The sequence below is a fragment of the Orbicella faveolata genome, unplaced genomic scaffold, assembly GCF_042242905.1.
Source record: "Orbicella faveolata isolate gen_17 unplaced genomic scaffold, um_ofav_v1 contig_35, whole genome shotgun sequence".
NCBI classification, from domain to species: Eukaryota; Metazoa; Cnidaria; class Anthozoa; order Scleractinia; family Merulinidae; genus Orbicella; species Orbicella faveolata.
Window position 1 is genome coordinate 952,501 of NW_028301564.1, and position 22,782 is coordinate 975,282.

Here is a 22,782-nt window from a genome sequence, read left to right on the forward strand (position 1 = left end):
ATCACGGTTTTTAAACCCTGAAAGGGCTAACTCCCAGCAGTCATATATTCCTATTTAATCCAATGCAAGTAAGCAGGTTGAGCATGAACCATTTGATCGTCTTAACAGAGAATTTTAATAATTTAATAGAGCCTTAAGTACCATAAAGTGCAACATCCAAAATATTTGGGAGCATATATGGGCTTGCTTGGTATACCCAACCAGTCAAAATTGATTTCTCACAACTGTTGTTTTCACTTGGAACCAACTGAAAATTACTTTCTGTAACAAAAGATTTTTGGTGACTTGAAAACCACAATGTCCTGGTTATTCGGTGCAGAGATACAGCAGTTTGTATGCATTGCGGGCCTATTGTTATTTGACCTCGCTAAAATAGGCTCGCAATGCGTCCAAAACACAACAGCAACATTTTAATAGCACTACATGTCCATGATGCTAAACAATATTGTTAAAATTACGAAGTCAGTTAAAATTATTATCATAGGAAATCATATGAATGGGAATGCAATTAAGGATTTACACTACAAGTTATATTTGACAATTCCCTCCAATTGCACAAGCCTTTAGGCAAGTACTGGTACACTTAGAAGAATTTTCACTGATCATGTGTAGTGTAAATCCTTATTTGACTGAGAGAATTATGAATGTGCCTACATTAATCTACACCGCAGGGCAAATTAAAAATTAACGATAAATTGGCCCAATCTCAGTCATATAATAAAGCCAAAAAATGAGGCGTAATTTTGCTAAATTCTTTGAATGTGCACTTGTTTTCTGTCAATCAAAGCTGGGCTTGAGTGTTACCATGCTTCAGGCCCTTTGAAACTAAATTAATTAAACAAAACGTATGTAAACACAATAAGGAAAATGTTCCAGTTGACCCTGGGAGTAAAAGGAGTTAGAAAGTTACAGAAATTAACTTGAAAAACTAGAAGCTATCCTAATAATTTTTTGGGTATGTTTTTGTTCATAATTAAACCAGTGAAAATTAATCTACAGAGAGGAAAATCTGACTCACTTGCAATAACACAAGCAGTGTGGTGACAGTAAGAGGTGAAAAATGTTCGTTTTATAACATAACAACACTCTCACTGTGTTTAGTAGTGGATGCTTTGTATTTTTATCAGTTTCGCACATGACTTACAGACTATTGCAAAATTTCTCCCAGCCTACTCTGCATAATTTCTAAATATTCTATACCCTAAAAAAATGACATTTAGAATATTTGCATTAGTATCGACCTCAAAAGTTGTTACATGTAGTCATACAAGGTATACAGCTACTCAAAATTACACCACAGCTACCCCATTCCTACATCTCCAATTCATTTCAAGGGCTACTGTTACCTAGCACTGCTAAACAAGTAATTACTAATAGTTAGAGTCATGATCTTGTGATTTTACTGTTTACTCCCATTAAAAATTGTCAGAAATCTAGTTTAAAACCTCAAATTGAGTGCATTATAATCTACAGTATAGAAATTTCCTGGTGTTCAGGGATAATGCACCCACAGTCTTCCCTATTTGTCAAAATTCAGTGGGCGAAAACTTGGATGAATACTGTTTGGAAATCTATATGCACCATGGTAGTCACCAGTACATTTTTACATCTTATGCCACTGTTGCTGTTATCTACAGCTGTAAAGCTCGGAAAAGCTGAAAAAAGCGTTCAGACTTAAAACATGAACTTAATTACACTGTTTATCCATCTCAATAATGGGACTGGTCAAATTTGACTATGACGACATGGTAACAGTCTTATTAAAGGGGCTCTGTACACTCATGGCACTACCAAATATCAACTCATAACTTAAAATAAAATATTTTAGTGTCCAGGGACAAAATGGAATCAAACAACTTGTTACTAAATGTTATGAATACTACAAAATGTGAGCTACTGTCATAAACGCCACGTATTATGTATAAAACTGCAATTTTCTGTCTTTCAATGATTGAAATGCAGAGTATTACAGTGTTAGATTGAGCAATGCCATGTAAAGTAATTTGCATGTAGATGTTCTCATAATACTTAAATAACTCAATGTCAAATTGAGGATAAACTTCCCTGACCATTTCCTTCATACACTTCAACAATTTTGAGAAGTGTGCATGAAGCTAACTCTAAATAATCAGAATGGGCCTATGTAATGTGCACCCACATTTAGGAAGAACAATAAAGCACAAAATACAGTATTAGCATTGCATTCCTATCCGATTCTGAGGGGAACCAATGTCTGATACCACTCAAAATAAGTGAGAAATATATAATCCTTTTTTTTTTCACATTTAGGTTGGCACATTTCCAACCTAAAAGAAGAAAATCTGGGAGGTTGCCAATTTTCCTCCCTAAAGAAAAGTTGTTGTAAGAAGGGTTTCACCAAATAATAAAAAAAATGCATCAAATATTGTTTAAGTGTCACCCCAAAATCAGCTAAAATCAGAGTGAAAAATGCACTCTTAGCACTTCCTTCACATGTGGGACACATGCTCTCTTCCAGATAATCCAGGAGGGATGGTATACATTAATTTGGTATTGTTCTGAGAGTGAAGTAAATGTGACTGATTCCGAATGGTATAACAAATTGGTTTGCATAATCATGACAGAATCTATTTATCAAAAAGTAGATAACAAACTATCTTCAGGGGGCTCATAACCGTTTGGGCATCTAAGTCATTGCTTGTCTAAAAGTATTAGCAGCATAATCTGGAGAAAGTATAAAGCATCACTTAAAAATCATTTGCCATGGGAATAACAAATTACTTCATTTTTGAACTTTTTGAAACTAATAACTTACTTCTTATTCTTAATTTGCAATAAATTACTTAAAGTATCTAGAGTGAGTGGACTACATGAATGAAATCAAGCAGCCAAGTAATTTCCAAAATCAACTTGAAACTACAAGGTTTAACTTGATTACAGTAATTGGACACTACTGTGATCATGTTGCAGCTATATGTAACAGGAACTAAGAAAAGATCAATCAGAAACATTTTATCACTGCATCATGATGCAGCTACTGATAATGAGAATATGAAGGTACACTACACATGTGAACAAAGGTAGTCACTGGAGGACTCAAGGTTTTCCCTGGTCATCGCTCTCTACAGTATCTGGATACTCATCAGCCTCTACTCTTGGTTTTTTGGGGGCACTCTCATCCTCATGGCCTAGCTCTATTTCTGACTTGATTTTAGCCAACGAGAAAGTATGAAAACAAGGGGAACCACTCTCAGCTTCTCTGCTGTAAGAAGGAGATTCATGTGAAACAGAATTGCTTGGTGAATCTTCGTCAGCGGCACTGGTGAACATATCAAAATCAAGAGACTTTGCGTCCAGTGATTTCCTTTTCCCTCCGTCAGAGCTGCTTGGTGAACATTCACTAAAATCTCGTAATCTACTAGGATCCATTACATCCCTCTGCCTTGCCCTGCGCTCACTCATCATAATCAGCTGTCGACTTGCAGTGAACATATTCAGGTTTTCTTCTAGTGGGGGCTTCTCCTGTCTCCTAGAAGAAGGGTCACCAAGTAACAACAGCTCTCCTCGAGATGGGGGTCGATCAAGTGCCTCCCCCTCCACAGGCTCCAGAATGTTGAGAGAGCTTGTAAGTGGTCCAGGGGGGATTTCCAAGTCTTGACCATACAGACTGACCTCGGAACTTCGTCGGGAGCTCAGACCAGATGCTCTTTCATCTGCAAAAGAAGTGGTTGATTCTAACGAGAACCTTTCATTGTTCATTGGTGCAAGGATTGGAGAATGACCATTAGACATGACATTCTCGTTATCACCTGCAGTTGAAGACCTTTTCTTTTGATCCCCATCATTGCCAGGGCTTGCATCCTCTGGTGGATCGACATTTTCTACCTCTTGGACATCATCTGTACTTTTGGTAGCAGTGCCATTCTCCGATGAATCTTTGTCCTCTGAAAGACTTGTTATTGTGCAGGAACTTGGCACTGAGCTTGATCTGGGTTGGCCTCTCTTAGACTTGACAACAGACTGTCCTGTCGGCACATCCAGCTTGCTTGTCAGGTCCTCTATGTAGTTATCGCTCTTTTGTAATGCTTTTCTGAGTTGCTGAACTTCACGCTCATACTGACCTACTTTTGTCTGAAGACCTGCCATTGTATAGTGGCTGAACCTAAAGAGGAATTAATGACATTTTGAAACATTTAATTGCAGGGGTTCTTGCACTGAATGTAGCCAAAATACAAATTTTCTAAATCTATGAAGTAATGTTTTAAACTCAACCTACTTATACTGAGGCTTAGCTGCTCGGTTGTCAGCCAAGAAATCACAATATTTCATCAGTGTCTGCATTCCATACCTTCATTGATAAAAGGCTGGTTATGGTACCTTACAGAGTTTTGCAAGATCTCAACTTAAGAAGAACATTCATGTATCTGACGGCAGGTAATTTTCTAACAGAAGTGTTTTGGTAGGCATTCAGAGATGTTTAATGCACAAGTTACAACAACAAGATGAACACGACTTTGTGAAAAATAGCCAGAAATCAATGTGGTGCAGAAAATATCAAAATCACCTAAGGTGCATACCATTATCAATTAGTTGATAAAATAATCAGAAATCTAAATCAGTGATAGAAATTGATTCTAACTTACTAAGCCTAGTTTTCATGAGTGGCAAAATAAAGCATTTTGTACTTGTGCTTTTGTCACTGGTGAAGGCATTAATAAATTGATTGACTAGCTTTTCCAATTATTCCTATTTATTCACATTGGCAAGATAAACAAAGGATCAAGACAGATTCCGTTCAAAGTTTGAGCAATACGTACAAAAATTATTTACTAAAAATCTACTCATAGCACAGTAACGTTTGGAATGCTATTGAAAACAACTCACTTTAGTTCATTTCTGCGTGTGACTCTGCAATTAAATTCTCAAGCATTCCCGAGAAAGTAACTGTCAAACCTCATAAGAATTCTTAAAGCATGTGTTATAATTGTTTTTAACTAATGCTAAACATCTGTTTTACTTGAAATATGGATAACTTCAAGTTCAATTTTCCCTCACAGGGTCAACTTGGAACTAAAGTCTTGGTAAGTCCTTCTTAACTGTATTCAAAATATTGCCATGCAATGAGGTTTTTTGGTAACTTAATTTTTGCCATTATTGCTCAAATGTTCTGTGGAAATCATCTTAAAATCACAACAAACCCACACCTCTGAGGGGACTTGGAAAACTTTGGGTCATCTTTAAGGCGAGAGTTTTCTCTCGTAAGATTCCTGTTTTCCTCTTGCAGCCTCTTGTTATCCTACAAACAATAATTTATGCCACATTATAATATTTTATTTTCTCTTTATCCCAAACTGTAACCTAATCCTAACCCTAAGCCTGGGCTTTATCTTAGGGTAAATAATGAATAATGGAATAATATCACAAGGTAATAAAATGCTATGAGTAAATAGAACACACATTATATGCAGCCAAGTACCTCTTTGATCTTGTCCATATCCCCTCTTAGACTTTCGTAAGTGTGACTTGCTTTCTGTAACCTGGTTGTGAGTTTTACTAACATGTCAATGTCCAGTTTATTAGCACCGTCTTCCTTGGTCCCATGTCTGCTTGTAAAGTCCATAGAGGCCATTGTTCTTTCTCGTTCAATCATCTTCTCGTGAAGCTGCTTATTTTCAGATTTCAGTCGATCTACTGTGTTTTGAAGGGATTTGATTTCATCCTACAAAAGTGCAGTTATTATAAAAATAGTTATACAATGTAAATACACAAACACTAACAGTAGCAAAACATTGTAAGGTAAAGTCTGTACTCAGGCCATTAAAAGGGTGACGAATGATAAAATCTGAGTCTTGCCAAGACACCAAATCCGTTACTGTGACTTAAGTGCGACAGAAAGGAACATAGTGTCCAAAACTGCTAACTGTACCCCTGGAGGGAATGCAATGCTTGCCCAATGTGGGTGATAGGCACCCTACCCTCTGTTGGACCCCCTACCCACCTTCGGACTTCATGGTGGTGACCTTCTTGCCCGAAACTTTATGCAATGCCCGAATGCAAGAGTGTTCAAATCAGGATGCAAATGCACTCAAATTGCATGAAAAACAAAAATGGTCACAATTCTCACATCTAATGAAACTAAAATAGTTATATTCTAAGCTTACATAATCAATCAATCATACTCTATCAACAGTCTCAATCCGAGTAGAATCTAAAACTTATTAAAAGAAAAAACTCTAAAAAAAGTAACTAGCTAAAAATGTTATTTACAAGTTTGGAAATTATGCAAAGAGCATTATTTTGTAATGTTTTCTCTCAAGTGTCGTTGCCCGAGTCATTGGTGTTTTGCCCAAAAAATCATATAATTTCCATAGCTAAGGGGGCTGCAGCCCCCCTCGTTCCCCCCCCCCCCCCTCCACCCCAGTTCATACACCTATTTATTTTGCATTCAATCTGTCCTTGCAACATGTTATGTTGGTTAAAATCAGCAAGGCATGAACACTAAGGACTTGTTGCTATCTGTGTGGCATATTCCTTGTAATGGACCAAAGACAGTATTTGAAAGATAGGTTGCACTCAGTATACGTTTACAATGTATACAGATGTTTATGCTGCCAAAAAGAGGACAGCATGTAATTAAATAAGCTCTTCTTCACAATGTTGTGTATAGCCTGTGTTACAGCTGCCCTCCCTGAACGAAAAAAAAGGAGAGAGGGATTGTGTGTTTCCAATGATTATCACATACAGGGCAAAATTACCGAATGCTGATTGGCTGAGACAGAGGGCATTTTTTCTAATCATGACAGCACTTTTGGTAATATAGAGGGCATGATTACTGGATGCTGATTGGCTCAGTATGCCTGCATTAAGTTGGTTTCCCGCTTCAAACAGCTTCAAACAGATTTTGAAAAGGAATTTCAGAAACGCTTCCCTTCTGAGTTTGATCTAAACACGGCTATTTCATCTTAAAGACTCTCTGTCGACAGGCATGCATTGCGCATGTTGTTGGAGGTTTCCTGGTTCACGAAACTTCTAATTTGTTGTTGCCAATCAATGCGCTCTTCAATCCTTTATAATCCAAGGCATTCATCTGGATTGTTCTACATGTCTGACATTTAAAGACAAGATTCATTATCACCCTTAACACTGAGGGGAATATATGATCGCAAATTGTCAGTTTTTTTCACATATTTGAGAAACTAAAGAACAGCCGGTACAATGTGATTTTGGCCATGGCGACTGCGAAGAACCTTGTCGGAAGGTGTAGACCATAGACATTCGTCAAGAGAATTATCTCCGAAAATCTGTCTAGGATTGCTGGAGAAACAGTTAAGATGTACTCGGATACAAAGAAAAAATACTCCCGTTTGCAGCAGTGAGTGACAGTGAATTGAATTTTCCTTCGCATTGCTAGCCTTCAGAAAAGACTATCACACTACTTGTGGATTCATCCAATTTGAGGTTAACTTTGGTGAGATTTCTTGAAATTTATTTTGAAGAAAAGTGAAAAGTGCTTTCTCTGCTGCGTTATATTCCTGGTAAAGAAAACTAACCTTTTATTGCAAAAAGAGTGAACTGAAAACATTTTAGTATCCGTACGTGACCCGTTATTGATAATAACTCTGTAAGGATTCTGAAGCGTGGTATGAATTCATCAACGAAACAAATAATTATTGTTCCTCTTATTCTGCATCATGAATGAGACAATATGCTAAGCATAGGAAGTACTGTTAATTCTGTATATATGCTTCTTAAGTCTCTGAAAGCAAATAAAAAGCAAATTCATTGCATGAAATTGTTTCAAGTCTCTGCATGATGCTTACGGGTGGCAGGAACCGTAGCTGACAGCTGTCACCTTGCAACGCGAAGTCAGAATTTCAAAATACAGTAGTTCTCAGCCAAATTGTGACTAAAGCAAACATCTCATATCAGTTTCTACCAGTTAATTATATTTCAGGCCACCAAATGCCCCAAATCCTTCTGATTTTTCTAACCTTTTCTTCAGTTACAGAGTAAAAACAAATACAAATGCCTGTGAAGCATTCCGGTTGACAGAGAGGCTTTAATGTGAAAGAAAATCTACATGCAGCAAAGAGCAAAAAAGGAAAAGGATTTTCCCATCCAAAAAAGTATTGATTCGCAGCCTGAAAAAAGTTTGAGTGGGGACATCTAGTGTCACACGAAGCATAGAATTACAGAACTTCATGGCTGCCAAATTGAAAGTTAATTTCTTCGTCTTGCTTCGGGTCGGCTTATTAGTATCACAGGTCACCTTTTTGGCACAAAAAAGAGCGTAAATTTTGTTAGTACATTAAGTTTTCGCGGTGGAAAGGAGAGTTTTGGATTCAAGAAGTTATTAGGGCTTGTTTGGACACACTGGTTTATGTCTTTCAGCGATCGAGGAAGTAGTTTCACGCTGTTGCAAGCTTCGTGAAACAAGGGAATAAAATTAGATTGCTTAAAGTTTTATTTGTATAGAAATTGCTTTGAGTGAATTGAACTTACTGTGTTTGGCTTACTATTATAGCAGGCTTTCTTGGTTCTACTGCTAGCCTGTTCTTTAATGACAACCAGCAAACCTGTTTATGCAACAGCAAGACCTTGAAAGTATTCCATTATAGAGTTTTACCCTTTATGTGATAAGCATGTAATTGGAAATACACTCGGGCAATTAAGGATTAATTTCACTTGTATTTTCAAAGTTTTCCACATTGCCCCCTTCACTTCCCAACTCGGGCATTTTTGTGAAAACTTTGAAAATACTCGTGAAATTAACCCTTAATTGCCCGAGGGCCCATGCGATTACATATACTAATCATGAGAGGCCTAAAATGTGTGGAAAATGACCTGATTGGTTGATCTATTGTTTCCAGTTTAATGAAGTTAAATGTTTGTTAACTGTTGAAATCAGCGCTTTTATTTTATTGGTTGAGTTGACAAATACTCAAAGAGTTGGTAACAGAGACCTCAATGGAAATGTTACACTTTGTGAGTGAGATTAATGTTTAGAATTTTGAGGTTTCAAGCCAGATTACTAGAGGTGATCAGCCTTTTGTGGCTACAAAATTATTCCGCAAGAGTCTTCTTTCTGTCTTCTATCAAAGGTTGTTGTTAACTGTCTCACGCAAAGATCACGTGCAGAGTTTGTGCTGAGAGCAATTTCCATTGTTTTCTCTAAACATTGCATCAGATTTTGTGACATTGACGCCATTTTTTTTTTCTTTTGTAGATGGCTGTAACACAGGCTATGAAGTCTTGCACTAAAGCTTTACATGGAAGAACTGCAGACCTGCAAAAGAAATACAGTCCTGCAAGAGGAGAAAAGGTTAAGCCAGCTTTTGTGAATTTGGCCAAAATCTTTCGTGGGTTCTGATGTACAGAACAATATCTAAAATATTTCACCTCGCAGTGGTCCTTTTGTGACATTTCCTACAATTAAAAGGCAACCAATATAAACAAAGAAACCCCTCCCATGCTTTGACTGACACATGTTGTATTTGTTAGAAAAAGATTAGAAATCAATACCAGGTAGATAAAGTCAATCAAGCCACTCCTCAATTTAGCATAAAACAATGCCTGCCCCTTCAAGATGGCTTTATTTTTAACAGATAAAAAAACTATAGTGCGTTTTTTAAAAAACCTTCCGTACTATAACTGACTACTTACAGACTGTTTTTATGAGTAGCAAACACATATGTATCCTGCTAATTTAAAAAAAAAAATACCTGCCAAAGGACACCCTGACCTCAAAAGATAGAGATCTGAGTGCTTTACCATCTAGAATCTTGCCCTGTCAGACATATATGAAAAAAGAGATCGCATTGCACAACACATGCGGAATAATAACTCAAAATTGCATATTTCGGTTTTTTAAATGGCTTAGAAAATTTAACACGAGTTCGCATTAACCTAGCACTCAGTGTGCACGTGCATGTCATTCTGTTTACCTCATATTCACGTCTAATTAAGTCAAGTCTGGTTCGTCTTAACTCTGCTCTTGTCACGGCATCAGAGTTCACTGGCAAATCAATACTTCCTGATATAAAGACACAAAAATGATATGAAACATATATATTGTACTCAATATTATAATTTTTAAACTTGAAAACTGTTCTAGACTGGGCTAATATTGTTGGCAGAACTTCAATTAGATATTGAACGAGCGGTCTGGGGAGGGTAAAAATAGCAGACAATCACCCGTGGTTGCTAAAGGAACCTCACATGAAAGTCATTGTTATTCTAATACCCTACTGTCTGACCAAGCAAAGAAGAAGTGTTCATAAATATTGCGCAATGGAAACACGTCAGCTTGTGGTAAATACGAAAGAATAGCTTCTTTTTAATGGAATTAGTACTTTGGCTCATATAACATAAACAAGGCCTCTGATTGGTTATCTGGATTGCTAATAAAATGCATAATTGTTTTCGAAATCAACTGCAGGTTACACGGGTCACACGATAAATAGCCTCGATCGAGGTTCACACAAAAGAGATATGACAAGAATGCTTCGATCCAGACGGTCAATGACCCGCAAGTCGAAGACATATTGTGCTAGCGAGTCATAAGGGCAGGACTTTAGCTTGCACGGAAAAATAACCAGACCAGTCCACGAGAACACCACTTCTGATAAACTCTTTACATGTAGTATGCTATGACACTGAAAATTCGATTGATAGTACATCAATTTACTCTTCTAAACCAAGTTTCCTTTCAACCCGTTCGGCGACCCCGACAAGTAACCAAATGTAAACGAACTACACGACTCAGCGTGTCTGAAATTAAGAAATTTATGTCTATTCGTTGTAGAATCTCATTAAAAAACCTTGACTGTTTATAATTTTGCCTAAACGAAGACTTGATAACATCAGTTGGATGATTTGTAAAGACCGACATGTTCTTCCTTGTGGAAGGAAACTGCGGCAAACAGATATTAAGTTAAATCTCTGAAAATCTTACCTAGAATCTTCTTACAAGGTTTCTCTGAAGTTATCGACGTTCGGCACGTTGGGCAGAATGAGTGAGACCGCAGCCACATGTCCATGCAATTTGAACAGAAGACATGCTGATTGGGGCATACAACGGGTTCCCTAACCTATGAATACCACACAACAATTAATTTCAGTTCAAATCCGGCATTTCGGCGAGTCGCGTATGGTTCAATACACAAGACATACACGCGAAAGCCACTCTTAGTACAAGACTTACCTTTCCTAGACAAATCTGGCAAGAAATCGGAAGAGTCATGGACAGGGAAGTTGAGGAAACGGAGACCTTTTTGTTCGCCATAAGGCTGTTTACACTCGAATGTCATGCCATCTGATCTATTGCGTGTGCTATGTACATACGTGACATCGAGGTGACATCGGAGGCGCATGAGACTTACAGCGGATATTCACGAGTTGCATGCGCAGTAGGCGATTTAATCCAACATGGCGGCAATTTTGAGAGCGGATGGGATGGCAGAGTGGTGGAACAGCCTTGTTGTTTTCTCCGTGATCCTGAAATCTCTCCTGATTCCGGCGTAGTACCATTCTAGACATAATGTTCAGTGTTTTTAAGTGGTAAACGTTGGTGTATTATCGCGTGAGTAGTGAGCTTAATGCTTTTGTGATAGCTTGCGCGACAGACCGTGAACCTGCGTAAACAGCATCCAGCGTCGGGGGCATCCGAGTGTAACTAATTGTTGTGCACGTTTGAAACTGAAGTAGGTTACGCTTGATCTGATTTGTCGAAATCTGTTTATTCAGATGAAGCTGAGTGCATCGCTCAACGTTATGTAATAAATTCAATTTGCGCGAAAGTACAACTTTACTCTTTTAATGAAATGTTAAGTTACATAAGCGTGAAAGCTTGCTATGTTAATTGAACTTACAATATTTTGCGTTGAAGCATTAATTTAAGAAAGCATCTTGCCCTTTGGAATCCCATTTTTATGTTAATCATTCTTGTTTTGAACTGCATTATCATCTTAATTACAATTTTGAAGCTAGTTTCTTGATAATGATCATCAAAAAATACATGTACAGTGAAACATTGAAACGATTTATTTTGGTATTAGGTAGCCGGCGGTGATAATAAACACACCGCTTTAGAACTGTTAATCAGACAGATGTTTTGAAGTATGTCCATTGCTTGATTGAGTACTGCTGAGATTTTGTCTAACAGTCTAGTAAGATACTAGAATATTTAACACAATTGCCATGATTTGACAGACATTTGTGCACTGTTCATAACTGATTGTGGTGTTGTATGGGTTTGGAAATTGTATCACAGTAGCCTGTTAAAGCAGAGGAGTCTCTCTCTCACAACAATAATACCTCCGCCACAGGTGAAATATAATAAAAGCATCTGAAAATTACATTTACCATAGTTTCGTGCTGGTGAAATTCTTCATTATTTTTATCATCAGGATGTGGTCAACCAAGATTATATATCACTAGTGACTGACATTAAAAGCGTTATGCACCTTGGGTCAGGAAGCGGATTTGTTTTGCATTCAGGACTTTGTTGTTTTGAAAAGCAACCTTGCTCTACAGTGAGCCTTTTGCCATTTACATTATAATGATGATCAAGATAACATTGTTATTTCTACTTTTTGTTTGCAAGCCACTCCACAGTCGTTTTCCTGTTAACAGCTTTGTAAGGAAATGAAATTGGATATTGGATGCACATGTCTTATTAGATGTTTCGGTGTGTGCCCTCACTTTATATTTTTTACTAGTTATCGGTATGTCCTATTTTGATGAGCCCGTAGGGCAAGTCAAAGTACAACCACCAAGTAAAAATATACAGCAATACTACACATCAAAACACCTTTGATATCAAGCCAGCAAAATGCTGAATCATTCATTAGTTTGACTTATTAACAGGCATATATCAGGTAAACAAAAATGTTCCACTGTAAGTGTGTCTTAGTAATGAATATTCAATTTTCTTAACAGATTATTAGTTATAACACTGGCTTTAGAAGTAAATTCTTGTATGAAAGTTAACCATTTACATGTAGAATGGAAATTTGAATGACTTTTTTGTATTGTTCTTGTTTTGTGCTCTTCTGTGTGTTACTTAAATTTCAGTCATTCTAGTGATTTTGAAGTGCATAGAAACTGGCTTGCCATCACAAACAGCCTTCCCCTGTCAAGGTGGTATTATGAGGTACTCTGCAATGCTGCTTCTTAAAATAATTTTCTTATTAGATTACTCAACAAGACTACTTACCAATCTCAAACCACAGTAAAACCAAACTGGTTGCCTGATTATGCTCTTTCTTTTTATAAGAATACAATTTAGTTTAAAAGAATATCGAGGCTGAAATTTGCAAAATTTTAAGAATATTTTAAGAATAAACCCGAGTTTGAGATTTTGAAAAGAATACAATTTTGTGTTGAAAATTTGTATTTTATTTTCTTCCTTTCTCTAAACGGCAATTCTAGCCAAAAAGCAGCAAACAGCACTAGTCCCAGTTCTGTAAGAAGTTACGTGAGTCGTATTAGGCTTTCACTGACTGCAGTTTGGCTCCAAAATTACGTCAACACCATCAAAGTCAACTAAACAGAAATGTCATACACTAGAATCTAAGAATATTCACAAGAATGCTCTCAGCCTAAAATTGACAGAAAAATAACGTTAAGTCTACATGTGAGCCAAGTGGCTCATCAGGGCAGTGCTAATCTGCGGTTTCTGTAGCATGAAGTGACTAGGAGTATTTCTTCTATACCCCCTGGATGGGATGCTAGTCCATAGCAGGGTTACCCCTAGCAATAAATTTGCTGGTACCCATTTATACACCTGGGTGGAGAGAGGCACTATGAGAGTAAAGTGTCTTGCCCAAGAACACAACATGATGCCCCTGGCCAGGGCTCGAACCCAGACTGCTCAATCCGGAGTTGAGCACACTAACCATGAGGCCACTACGCCTCCACAGAAAATATAAAAAAGGGTGTACTTTCAACACTCAATTGAAAAGTGCTCTAACCATGGCACTAAATGGTTTTCTTGCTGGCTGAACTGATAAAAAAAGTAAGAACTACCATCAGGCCTGAGACTAAGAGTTCACAATCTAGATATTAACCACCAAGGTTTAGAATAAGGCTTTTAAATTCTTCTTGATATCCTTGTTTTATTTTCATTGGTAGAGTACGTCTCAATGGACTCTAGATTATCCACCTCTGTTTGCATGGTTTGAATACCTGTTATCACAAGTAGCTGTGCTTATTGATCCAAAGATGGTCGTCATAAGTAAGCTGGAGTATGTCAGCATCTCAACTGTTTTGTTCCAAAGAGGATCAGTTATAGTTACAGATTTGGTCTTGGCTTATGCAGTAAAGGAGTAAGTGGGTGTAAAAATCTGTCATTCAACATTTGTCTAAAGTCTCTTAAGTATTTGTGAAAAAAAATGTTTTATTTTCTCAACAGGAAGATTTTTAACTTGTCTTATTTTTTTAAGCAATTTTAGATTTTTATAATGATTACAATAATGATACAGTCATGTAACTTAGTATCAACTTATTCCTTAATTGGATAATGATGAAATACTTAGTAATATATGTGTGGATCAACAAGCCTGGATGTTCTTGCTTTCAACCATTGAAAATCAGTATAGTAGCAGCGTCGAAGGAAAATGCCTGGCTGTTATAGACTGAGGTAGCCAGTACAGGGATTGGTTGCTAGTTAGGGTTGATTGTAACTCACTGAAAATTCTTGACTTAATTTTCTAGGTATTGCAGATATCTTGCCAAGAGGTCATCCTTGCCTGCACGTAATTGCTTGATCTTAGCCATGTTGGTTATTTTTAATTTTGGACTGCTTATAGTAGATCGTATCCTTTGAAACGATCTGTCCACTCAAACAGAACAGAATGTTCAGTATAGATCTAGATTAATATTTGTTATTAGCAATGTTTTTTTATGTCATTCTTCAGTAATGCAGAGTCAAGTAATCAACTTCGGACTAAGATGGCTGATTCTTGTGGTCATTTTTTCAATTCTTCAATGTAACTTATCTTCTTTCATATGCTCAAAAATGCAACATGTCATAAAAATGTTGACTTCAGAATGTAACAGTTTGCTTTACACAGGTTCCAATGTGTTTGCAAGGAAGTAGCCCTTGTAAGTAAGAGCTGTCACCCTTGATACAAAATTTAAACTGTGCATGTAAATGTTCTGAGACAGAGTCAGTGGCTGCTTTTAATTAATACTGCCAGCAGCAGAGTTTTAAATGTTTAAGGCTACATGTGGAAACTGTTCCTTAATATCTTCCAGACATTCATTTTCAGTACAATGGATTTCTATTTGGTATTCTCCTTCTCTCTATAGCAAAACTGTCCGAGGTGCTTATTGTACATCTATCTTTATGTCCTCTGTTGCTTAGTTTAAACAGCACAGAGCAGAATGTACAAAAAGTTTGTGGCTACTACTTTATACACTTTCTAAAGTTGCATTCCAGTTTTGCATGAAGTAATTTTTCCTGCAATTCAATCATGAATTGTATTTAAGAAATAGAAAACATGTACCATGTTTCTATCAAGTTATAGAAACTCAAGTGGAAGTTTGGGAGAACAAGAAATGCTGTGGGAACACGAGCCAAGAGCCGAGCATTTCCACAGCTTTTTCAAGTTTCTATAAGTCAATAGAAGCATAGGGAACATGTTTTTTATTTCTCTTAGAAAATTCACGATGATAAAAAGAAAAAAACTTGTTTACTTTAATCATAAGATTGTAAATTCTCTTTGCTTGCGCCATCATAATGTCAACAGCTCATGCTAGTTCAGTGTTTCTATCAAGTTTCAGTACAAATCTATCACGAATGCCGTTCTCTGATTGGCTATGCTACTCACCATCTATTCTAGTGAGTAGTATAGCAGTGTGCTCTTGTTAACAAAATGATGGCTGCTTCTTGGCATTTTCGAAGTGTCTGTGAAGAGGATTTAGATTAAGTTTTGAACTACTAGTAGATTTATACTGAAACAATTAGATCATTTGCTCTCAATTTCAATGCGTGATGACTCAGGCTGCGCCCTCATCAACTATCATGCAATAAGAAATTTTGAGGTCGTAATCTAACTGCTTAATAGAAACATCGTTTTAAACCAATCAGAACGTGTACATATTTTCTTTGGGCTATTTTTTAATCAACAATGTGCAACTCCTTTAGTTATTATTACATGTTCTGATCCCAAGATCATAGTCTCTGAGTATTCAATCACCCATCCTTTAACTACAATCTATATTCAAATGTACTTTTTCAGGGAATGATATTGGAAGGTTCTTTTTGGTTTGCTGTTTTGCTGAATTTTAAACACATCTTCCTCTACATTGCTCCTGCTTACTTTGTCTTTCTTTTGCGGTCCTATTGTTTCCAACCTTCTGCAGCTGAAAAGAAAGGTACATTACAATTTACATAATAAAATAATTACCTTGATGTTTTTGTTATAGTGGGGCCATTCTTTAGTCTTGCAGTCATTTAGGATCCTTTCTGTGTCTTTAAAAGCACTGGAACTTTCCCCTCCAGTCAGTCCATAAATGTGTAGTAAAGGACAAATTGGACTTAAAAATATATATATATTTTTTTCTCATCTTGCAGAGAAGCAGCTTAGAATTTGTGGTGTAAATATTTGGGATTTTTCTCCCTTGAACTTGGTCAAGCTTGGTTTTATAGTGGTAATTGTGTTTGGAGCTTCATTTGGACCATTTATAGCCATGGTAAGCTGGTTAAAAAACACAATTTTGTTGTAACAAAAAATGTTTCCAAAAACATTTAAGCACGAAAATTCACAAAAGTAAAGCAACATGACATTTTTCAAGCAGATTCCATGCGAGCGACACTTTTCACCTGATTGCTCTCATGTTACCTTTGCCAATTTATTTCCTCACATCCTAAATTCTATAAATATGCCTTGCCGTTATTTTGAATTTATTTATTTGACAATGATGACATGAAGTTGTTAAAACGTCATGATGCTTTACTTTCCTTAATTTTATTGTAACAAATTATGAAAAAATATTTTTTTTGGTACACTGCATGTTTTCATATAAGTTGACTAAATCAATTTGACTACAGTATAACAGCTAGGTAAAATAGAAAACAAACTGGGCATATTAAAACCATTTAATTATTTTATTCAGGGTCAGTTATCACAGGTGTTATCAAGACTTTTTCCTTTCAAGCGAGGTTTGTGCCATGCCTACTGGGCACCAAACGTCTGGGCTTTGTATAATGTTTTGGACAAGGCTGTTGCTATTTTGGGTGAGTTGAAGTTCAGGCATAGAAAGCCTAGAATGATATAAATATAAGTCTGTAAAATTCTTAAATTCAAACTTATCTCATGGCAGGTCAGTCTGTGGGTCTTACCAAACATGACTATGATCAGAAAATTGTTTAAAATATCCTGCACTGTAACCCTTTTTCAGGTCATCTTCCATTTCCTGAGTAATTTAAATTTGTTTTAGTTTTTTGTCTACATGGTCATGATTTTGATGGCCTCTAACTAATTTTTTCAGTAACGTATCACCTCTAGCATCCTGTTTGGCCTGTTCCCATGTCATTGAGAAAGCTTTTATTTCTGTATCCAGGCTCTTCCAGGTTGTAGTTGGAAATATTCTACAACAGTTACTCTGAGGGTTGTTTTGAGGGCACAAAAACCTTTCAGTTACTCCATCTCTTTTTATACCCCTAGATGGCCTTGATGTGAACTTACTGATTAAACTTGACTTCTAATAAACTATGTGGTAATTGCTCTTTTTTTGTTTAGGCTCTAAATCAGGATTTTTTCCCAAAGAGCTTTTCAATAAGCAGGCATCAATGACTGGAGGCTTGGTTGGTCAATCGGAACATTTGATTCTTCCAGCAGTTCCTCCCATCGTCACGGTGATATTAACACTTCTGTCAGTGCTGGTGAGATGTTTGGACTATTTCGTCTGCTGTGCTCATTCCAGAACTTTACTTATGGCCATGTTTAATTAGAATTTGGTAGTTGATCAAGGCTTCATCAAGCTGATTTGTTAAAAATTCCCATCACCTATTTGCTTAGATGTTGATAACTCTGGCTGTAAATTTATTATAAAAAAAAATCTGGCTGTGAAAATAATTTATGGTCTTCAAAGATCTTTTCTAGCAATTTTTGATGGTATTCACTTACTATCCTCAAAGACCTTCAAGGTTCTTGTAGGATTCAGTGCAAATTAATGTTAAGGATCTTGCAAGATCCTGCCAGGAATACTACATATTACTGCAAATTATTTGTTTTAAATCATGGAATGTGGATTTTCGAATTATTTTACCCTCATGGGTGGCAAGGTGGAGTTGCAATGGTTGGACAGTGTGTTTAAAACTCTTGCCTGATGGCTCAGGTTGGGTCTGCTCTCTCATCTCCCCCTTTTGCTCAAAAATAGAAGAACAAGATCTCTCGTTCGTGCAAAGTCACTGGGCGACTTTGCAAGAATCCTAATAATAGGTAATGTAATCAGATGGGGAGGGGCGAGGGATGAGGGAGCAGGCGAAATCTGACTCTCTATTGAGCTCCAACGTACTGTCACCAGGGACCTAAACAGACATTAGGGCCCTTGTAATGATGTGTAGGACAAGACACCCAATAACCAGGTCTACACCAGATCACCAGGAAGGTGTCACCTAGGCAATCTGTTAAAACCTTGAGTGGAGGGCTAGTTAACCTACAACTTTGGACATCCAACTTTTTGTGACAGATATGTTTTGTTCTTTTTAATTAGCCTGCTCTCCTCCATGTATGGTTTAGACCATCCGGTGTCACTGGATTTCTCCGGTGTCTTATTCTCTGTGCTTTTGGTTCCTTCCTGTTTGGATGGCATGTTCATGAGAAAGCTATTTTGATGGTTATAATCCCTCTTAGGTATGTAAAATAGTTTTATCAAAGTTTGGAGACAAAGTAAGGGAATTTAATAGGTGTCTTTTTCGTTTTTATGTCTACAAAAAAAAGAAAATTGGACATTGATGAAAGATATGAAGTTGAAATTCCTAACCAAAAACCAACGCATCACTGAATAGTTAAAAATAAACCTACAGCAATTCTAAAACTCTTTAATTCTTGAGACCATGTGAATTCATGTTAATTATATTTTCTTAGAACTTTATAAGTGGTTTCTACTTTTTTTGTTTTCCTTTTAGCCTCATGGCTATTGTAGATCAAAGAGCTGCTCGGGTGTTTCTGGTCTTGTCCACTACAGGCCATCTCTCACTGTTTCCACTGCTCTTTCAGTCTCAAGGTAAACTGTCTCTCATTGTGTAAAATCCTTAAGTGGAACATGCAAAAAAAAAAAAAACCATTCTCGTCCCTAGAGGCCGCACTCCTTTTTGGTCAGCACCAAGAATTGTGACCTCTGGGTTGGTCCAATACTGGAAGTCCCCGATTCACACACTTCATCAAATCTGACAAATCTGATTGGCTTAGAATATGAAACAAATACTCTGCACATGCTCAAAAAATTGGGTCTGGCGTCAGAGGTTTTGATTCTTGGTTAATGCCTCTGGGAACAAGAATGGCAAAAAAAAAAAACCAAAAAAAAAATAGAAAAATGAAAAGATCCCCCCTTGCATCACATTTCCTCTTGTTACTTGCCCCTCCAACCCTCACTACAAAATTGTTTATCATTCAGTTAATTGCAAAATGTATGTGGTATTTCTGTGGTGCCAAGAATCAGTGATATTCTGTGCAGAAATAATCTTAGTAAAGCATTAACTCAGTGTTATTACAAAATTTAGCCACTTTCTAATGCATAGTGCCACCTCTTTAATCAATATGTTTGCAAATTCACTCATTTGATGGTTGATGTATTTTTTTTCTTTTATATCAGAAACCCCTATCAAAGTCTGTTTGATGCTGATGTTTACAATCTTCTCATTCTATTCTCTATGTCTTGTACACTGGTAAGCTCCAACATCTCTTAACAACTGCAAACTAAACTACCAGTAATAACTGTAGACTTAATAAACTAAAGCAGGGTTCGTACAGGTCCTGGAAAACCTGGAAAGTCCTGGAATTTTATTGTGGCATTTTCCAGGACTGGAAAGTCCTGGTAAAGTGCTACTGGTCCTGGAAAGTTCTGGAAATCTGTTAAACTCAAGTAAAAAAATACGAAATGTATGGCAGACAGTAAGGAGAATTAACATTAAGATCTTGGGAGTGAAAGGGTTAATGTGAATTTTAGAGTCCTGGAAAAATCAATCTGAGTCCTGAAAAAGTCCTGGAAAAGTCCTGGAAATTTGTTTCTGAAAAAGGGTACGAACTCTGTAAAGTTTCATAAGTTTTAACCACATAAAAGGTCAAACAAAGTTGAGAGATGTTTAATCAAGCTAATGATACAAGAAATAACTGAGGTAATTTTTTCTCAAGTGCTATGCGCACTTTGACCTTGAACATGTAGATGTGTCTTTACAAATCTTCTTTGAAACCCTTAGAGAGATTCCAAATCTTAATCTTGAGTTTAAATAACTGGAACCCTTCCAGATGCTACAGTGTAATAGTTGTGACGTTAAAATGGCGTCATGCATAATGTTCTTTAGCAGCTATCTTGGCTGACACAAAGATTTTCATCGCAATGACAAACTGGTCTAATGAGTAAAACCTGTTCAATCTTCTTTCTTTTTAGTGGCGAGTCATCCGAAAAGTCAGTGGTAGGGGATTTGTTCAAGTTACCGATTGTTGAGTGGTACGAGGCATGGTATCTGTATGGTTTAGTATTCTTGGAATTCTACTGCGGTGCTATTCATCCTTTCACTGCCCTTGCTGTGAAGTTGCCTTTTCTGCCGCTTATGTTAACATCTGTGTATTGCACAGTAGGGGTGGTATGGGCGTGGATTTTGTTTTACGTGGACACTCTGAAAACGAGCCCAATAGCCAACAGTCCAGTGGTTGGTACCACTAGGAGAAAAACAACAGGGAAAAAACCAGCAAAGAGGAAATAGGAAAGTACTGGATTGAAACAGAATAACAAATAAATTATGAGATGCATCTTGTGAAAAATGTTTCAGTTTTTTTTTTTTTCCCTGCAAAATAAAAGTGCATTTTATTACACTTGTTTTACTTCTTTTGAAAACGTTTTCAGTAAAATGTGATTTTCTGGATTAAAACAGAATCTTGAACAAATAATTATGAGAGGCATCTAATGAACAATGTGGATTTTGTTGTATTTCTCACAAAATAAGACTACAATTTGTGACATTTGCTTTACTTCTTTTGAAAAGGTTTTCAGTGAAACGTGAACTTCTGTTATCAGTTATCCTGCTACTTTTTAATGAGGAAGTATAAAAATCACCTTACGCACAGAAGGTTAACATTAGGTTATGACCAGTGTGAGAGGGTATAAACTTTCTCTCTACGGCAGGTTTTCCAGCAACTGTCAAAAAAACATAGGCACACAAGGCGTGCAAGAGTTATTTTTTTGTGAACTAAATGTCTCTGAGATGGGAGCATTCATGGAACTGTTTACAGTAATGATGTGGTTAATTTGACAAGTGTTTTTGGTTGCGATGTACATCAACAAAGAAACTGGGAATTTATGATGTACATATGATGTTACATCAGTAATGGTAAGATAACTAAACAGAAAGCCATAAAATGTTTGACTGAACAAATTACAGTAATCTGACACGTCTCCAGATTAATGTAGATACCATCCTATTTACTAACAGGCAATTTGATTCATTCTTTGATACAACCCACACTGTGATTGGTGTGACACGTGCACATGCATAACTCTCTCACTCACCGATCACATAACCCTTCCGTACCCCCAAGAGGAATGTTTGCTCAAAAATACTCAAGTTAAGAGAACTTTTCGCATTTTGTACAAGTTGTAAGTTTACCCTTTTTACACAACACAATGCAATAACACTTTCTTCACCGAAAATAGAAAGAAAGAGAAAAAAAAACTCTCTGACACGTTGAAAATCTGATTTAATTAAATTGCACTTTAACTTGGTGCCACGCAGTCTCCAAAGAACATTTGAACAGTTTTCATACTTTTTACCATTAAAAATATTGGACTGAAAAGAATGTCATAAAATGTCCATCAGATAAATATATTAAACTGCCACTGCAGAGACGTAAACACCGTCCAGAAATGAAAGCTTCTTTTTTGTTTAATGTCCTGGGAATAAGAGGCGATACCTTGTCAGCTCCCATTGAATTTACTCCCATATAAAAAACAAAAGTGTTGAGTTACCATTTGTAACTAAAAATAGTGGTGACGATTCGTCAGCTCTATTATAATTGAATTTACTCCATTGTGGAAAACAAGAGTGTCAAATTACCCATTGTAACTAAAAAATAAAAATATCTCGTTATATTTGCATGCAACAAGAACAAAACAATCGTTACCTGCACTTACTATTGTAAACGTTAGAACTATTTCAAATCTAAATAGTCTCGTCTCCTCTAAAACATGTCCTAGGAACTAGAAGCGACGATTCATGACCTCTAATTGAATTTACTCCTTGTGAAAAACAAAAGTATTAAGTTACCATAGTAACTAAAAATAAAAATATCTCGTGCCATTTGCATACTACGACTAACTCATGAACTGTTTCAAAACTCAAGGCTTATCTCGTTCATAACTAGCCACCATTACACTAAGGATTATGCACTCTAAAACAACCCAATGTATGTATATAACTGTCACCCTCCGCTCCAAACCGGACTAAAAATCACAAACCGGCAAATGTATCGGGATAAAATCTTCTCACATACCATTTACCTTTACAACAAGAAATTTGATTGGCTGTTTAGATCAAATCTGATTGGTGTGACATACATACATCTCTCACTCACTCAC

At 36.7% G+C, this 22,782-nt stretch overlaps 2 protein-coding genes and 1 long non-coding RNA gene across 6 annotated transcripts in view; 1 reads left to right on the forward strand and 2 right to left on the reverse strand.

Moving 5' to 3' along the window:
* The window catches only part of LOC110056813 (uncharacterized), an 11,795-nt gene extending 495 nt beyond the window's left edge, over window positions 1-11,300 (reverse strand). The window contains exons 1-6 of the mRNA XM_020763358.2: window positions 11,183-11,300; window positions 10,934-11,069; window positions 9,924-10,012; window positions 5,456-5,698; window positions 5,184-5,275; window positions 1-4,141 (exon numbers count right to left, since the gene is read on the reverse strand). The exon at window positions 1-4,141 is cut by the window's left edge and continues 495 nt beyond it. Coding sequence (XP_020619017.1) covers window positions 3,076-4,141; window positions 5,184-5,275; window positions 5,456-5,698; window positions 9,924-10,012; window positions 10,934-11,069; window positions 11,183-11,263 — 1,707 coding nt within the window. The 5' untranslated portion in view covers window positions 11,264-11,300 and the 3' untranslated portion in view covers window positions 1-3,075. The remainder of the gene's footprint in view (window positions 4,142-5,183; window positions 5,276-5,455; window positions 5,699-9,923; window positions 10,013-10,933; window positions 11,070-11,182) is intronic.
* Window positions 8,828-9,914, reverse strand: LOC110056816 (uncharacterized). Its single transcript, XR_002297481.2, has 2 exons — window positions 9,702-9,914; window positions 8,828-9,284 (listed from the first exon to the last, which is right to left on the reverse strand). It is a non-coding gene; the product is annotated as an uncharacterized LOC110056816 (long non-coding RNA).
* Window positions 11,301-11,390: 90 nt separating the features above from the next.
* On the forward strand, window positions 11,391-21,168 carry LOC110056814 (dolichyl pyrophosphate Glc1Man9GlcNAc2 alpha-1,3-glucosyltransferase-like). Of its 4 annotated transcripts, none has more exons than XM_020763359.2 (13): window positions 11,391-11,501; window positions 13,054-13,132; window positions 14,113-14,306; window positions 14,695-14,795; window positions 15,238-15,305; window positions 16,224-16,359; window positions 16,559-16,677; window positions 17,101-17,221; window positions 17,727-17,869; window positions 18,703-18,842; window positions 19,118-19,215; window positions 19,804-19,876; window positions 20,599-21,168. In XM_020763359.2, exons 1-13 carry the CDS (start codon window positions 11,407-11,409, stop codon window positions 20,912-20,914), a joined length of 1,683 nt encoding a protein of 560 aa, XP_020619018.2. In that variant the 5' UTR covers window positions 11,391-11,406; the 3' UTR covers window positions 20,915-21,168. The 4 variants fall into 4 exon arrangements, with proteins under 4 accessions (XP_020619018.2, XP_020619019.2, XP_089129731.1 ...); XM_020763360.2 differs by lacking the exon at window positions 11,391-11,501 and adding an exon at window positions 11,510-12,667; XM_020763361.2 differs by lacking the exon at window positions 11,391-11,501 and adding an exon at window positions 12,684-12,857.
* The last annotated feature ends 1,614 nt before the right edge of the window (window positions 21,169-22,782 follow it).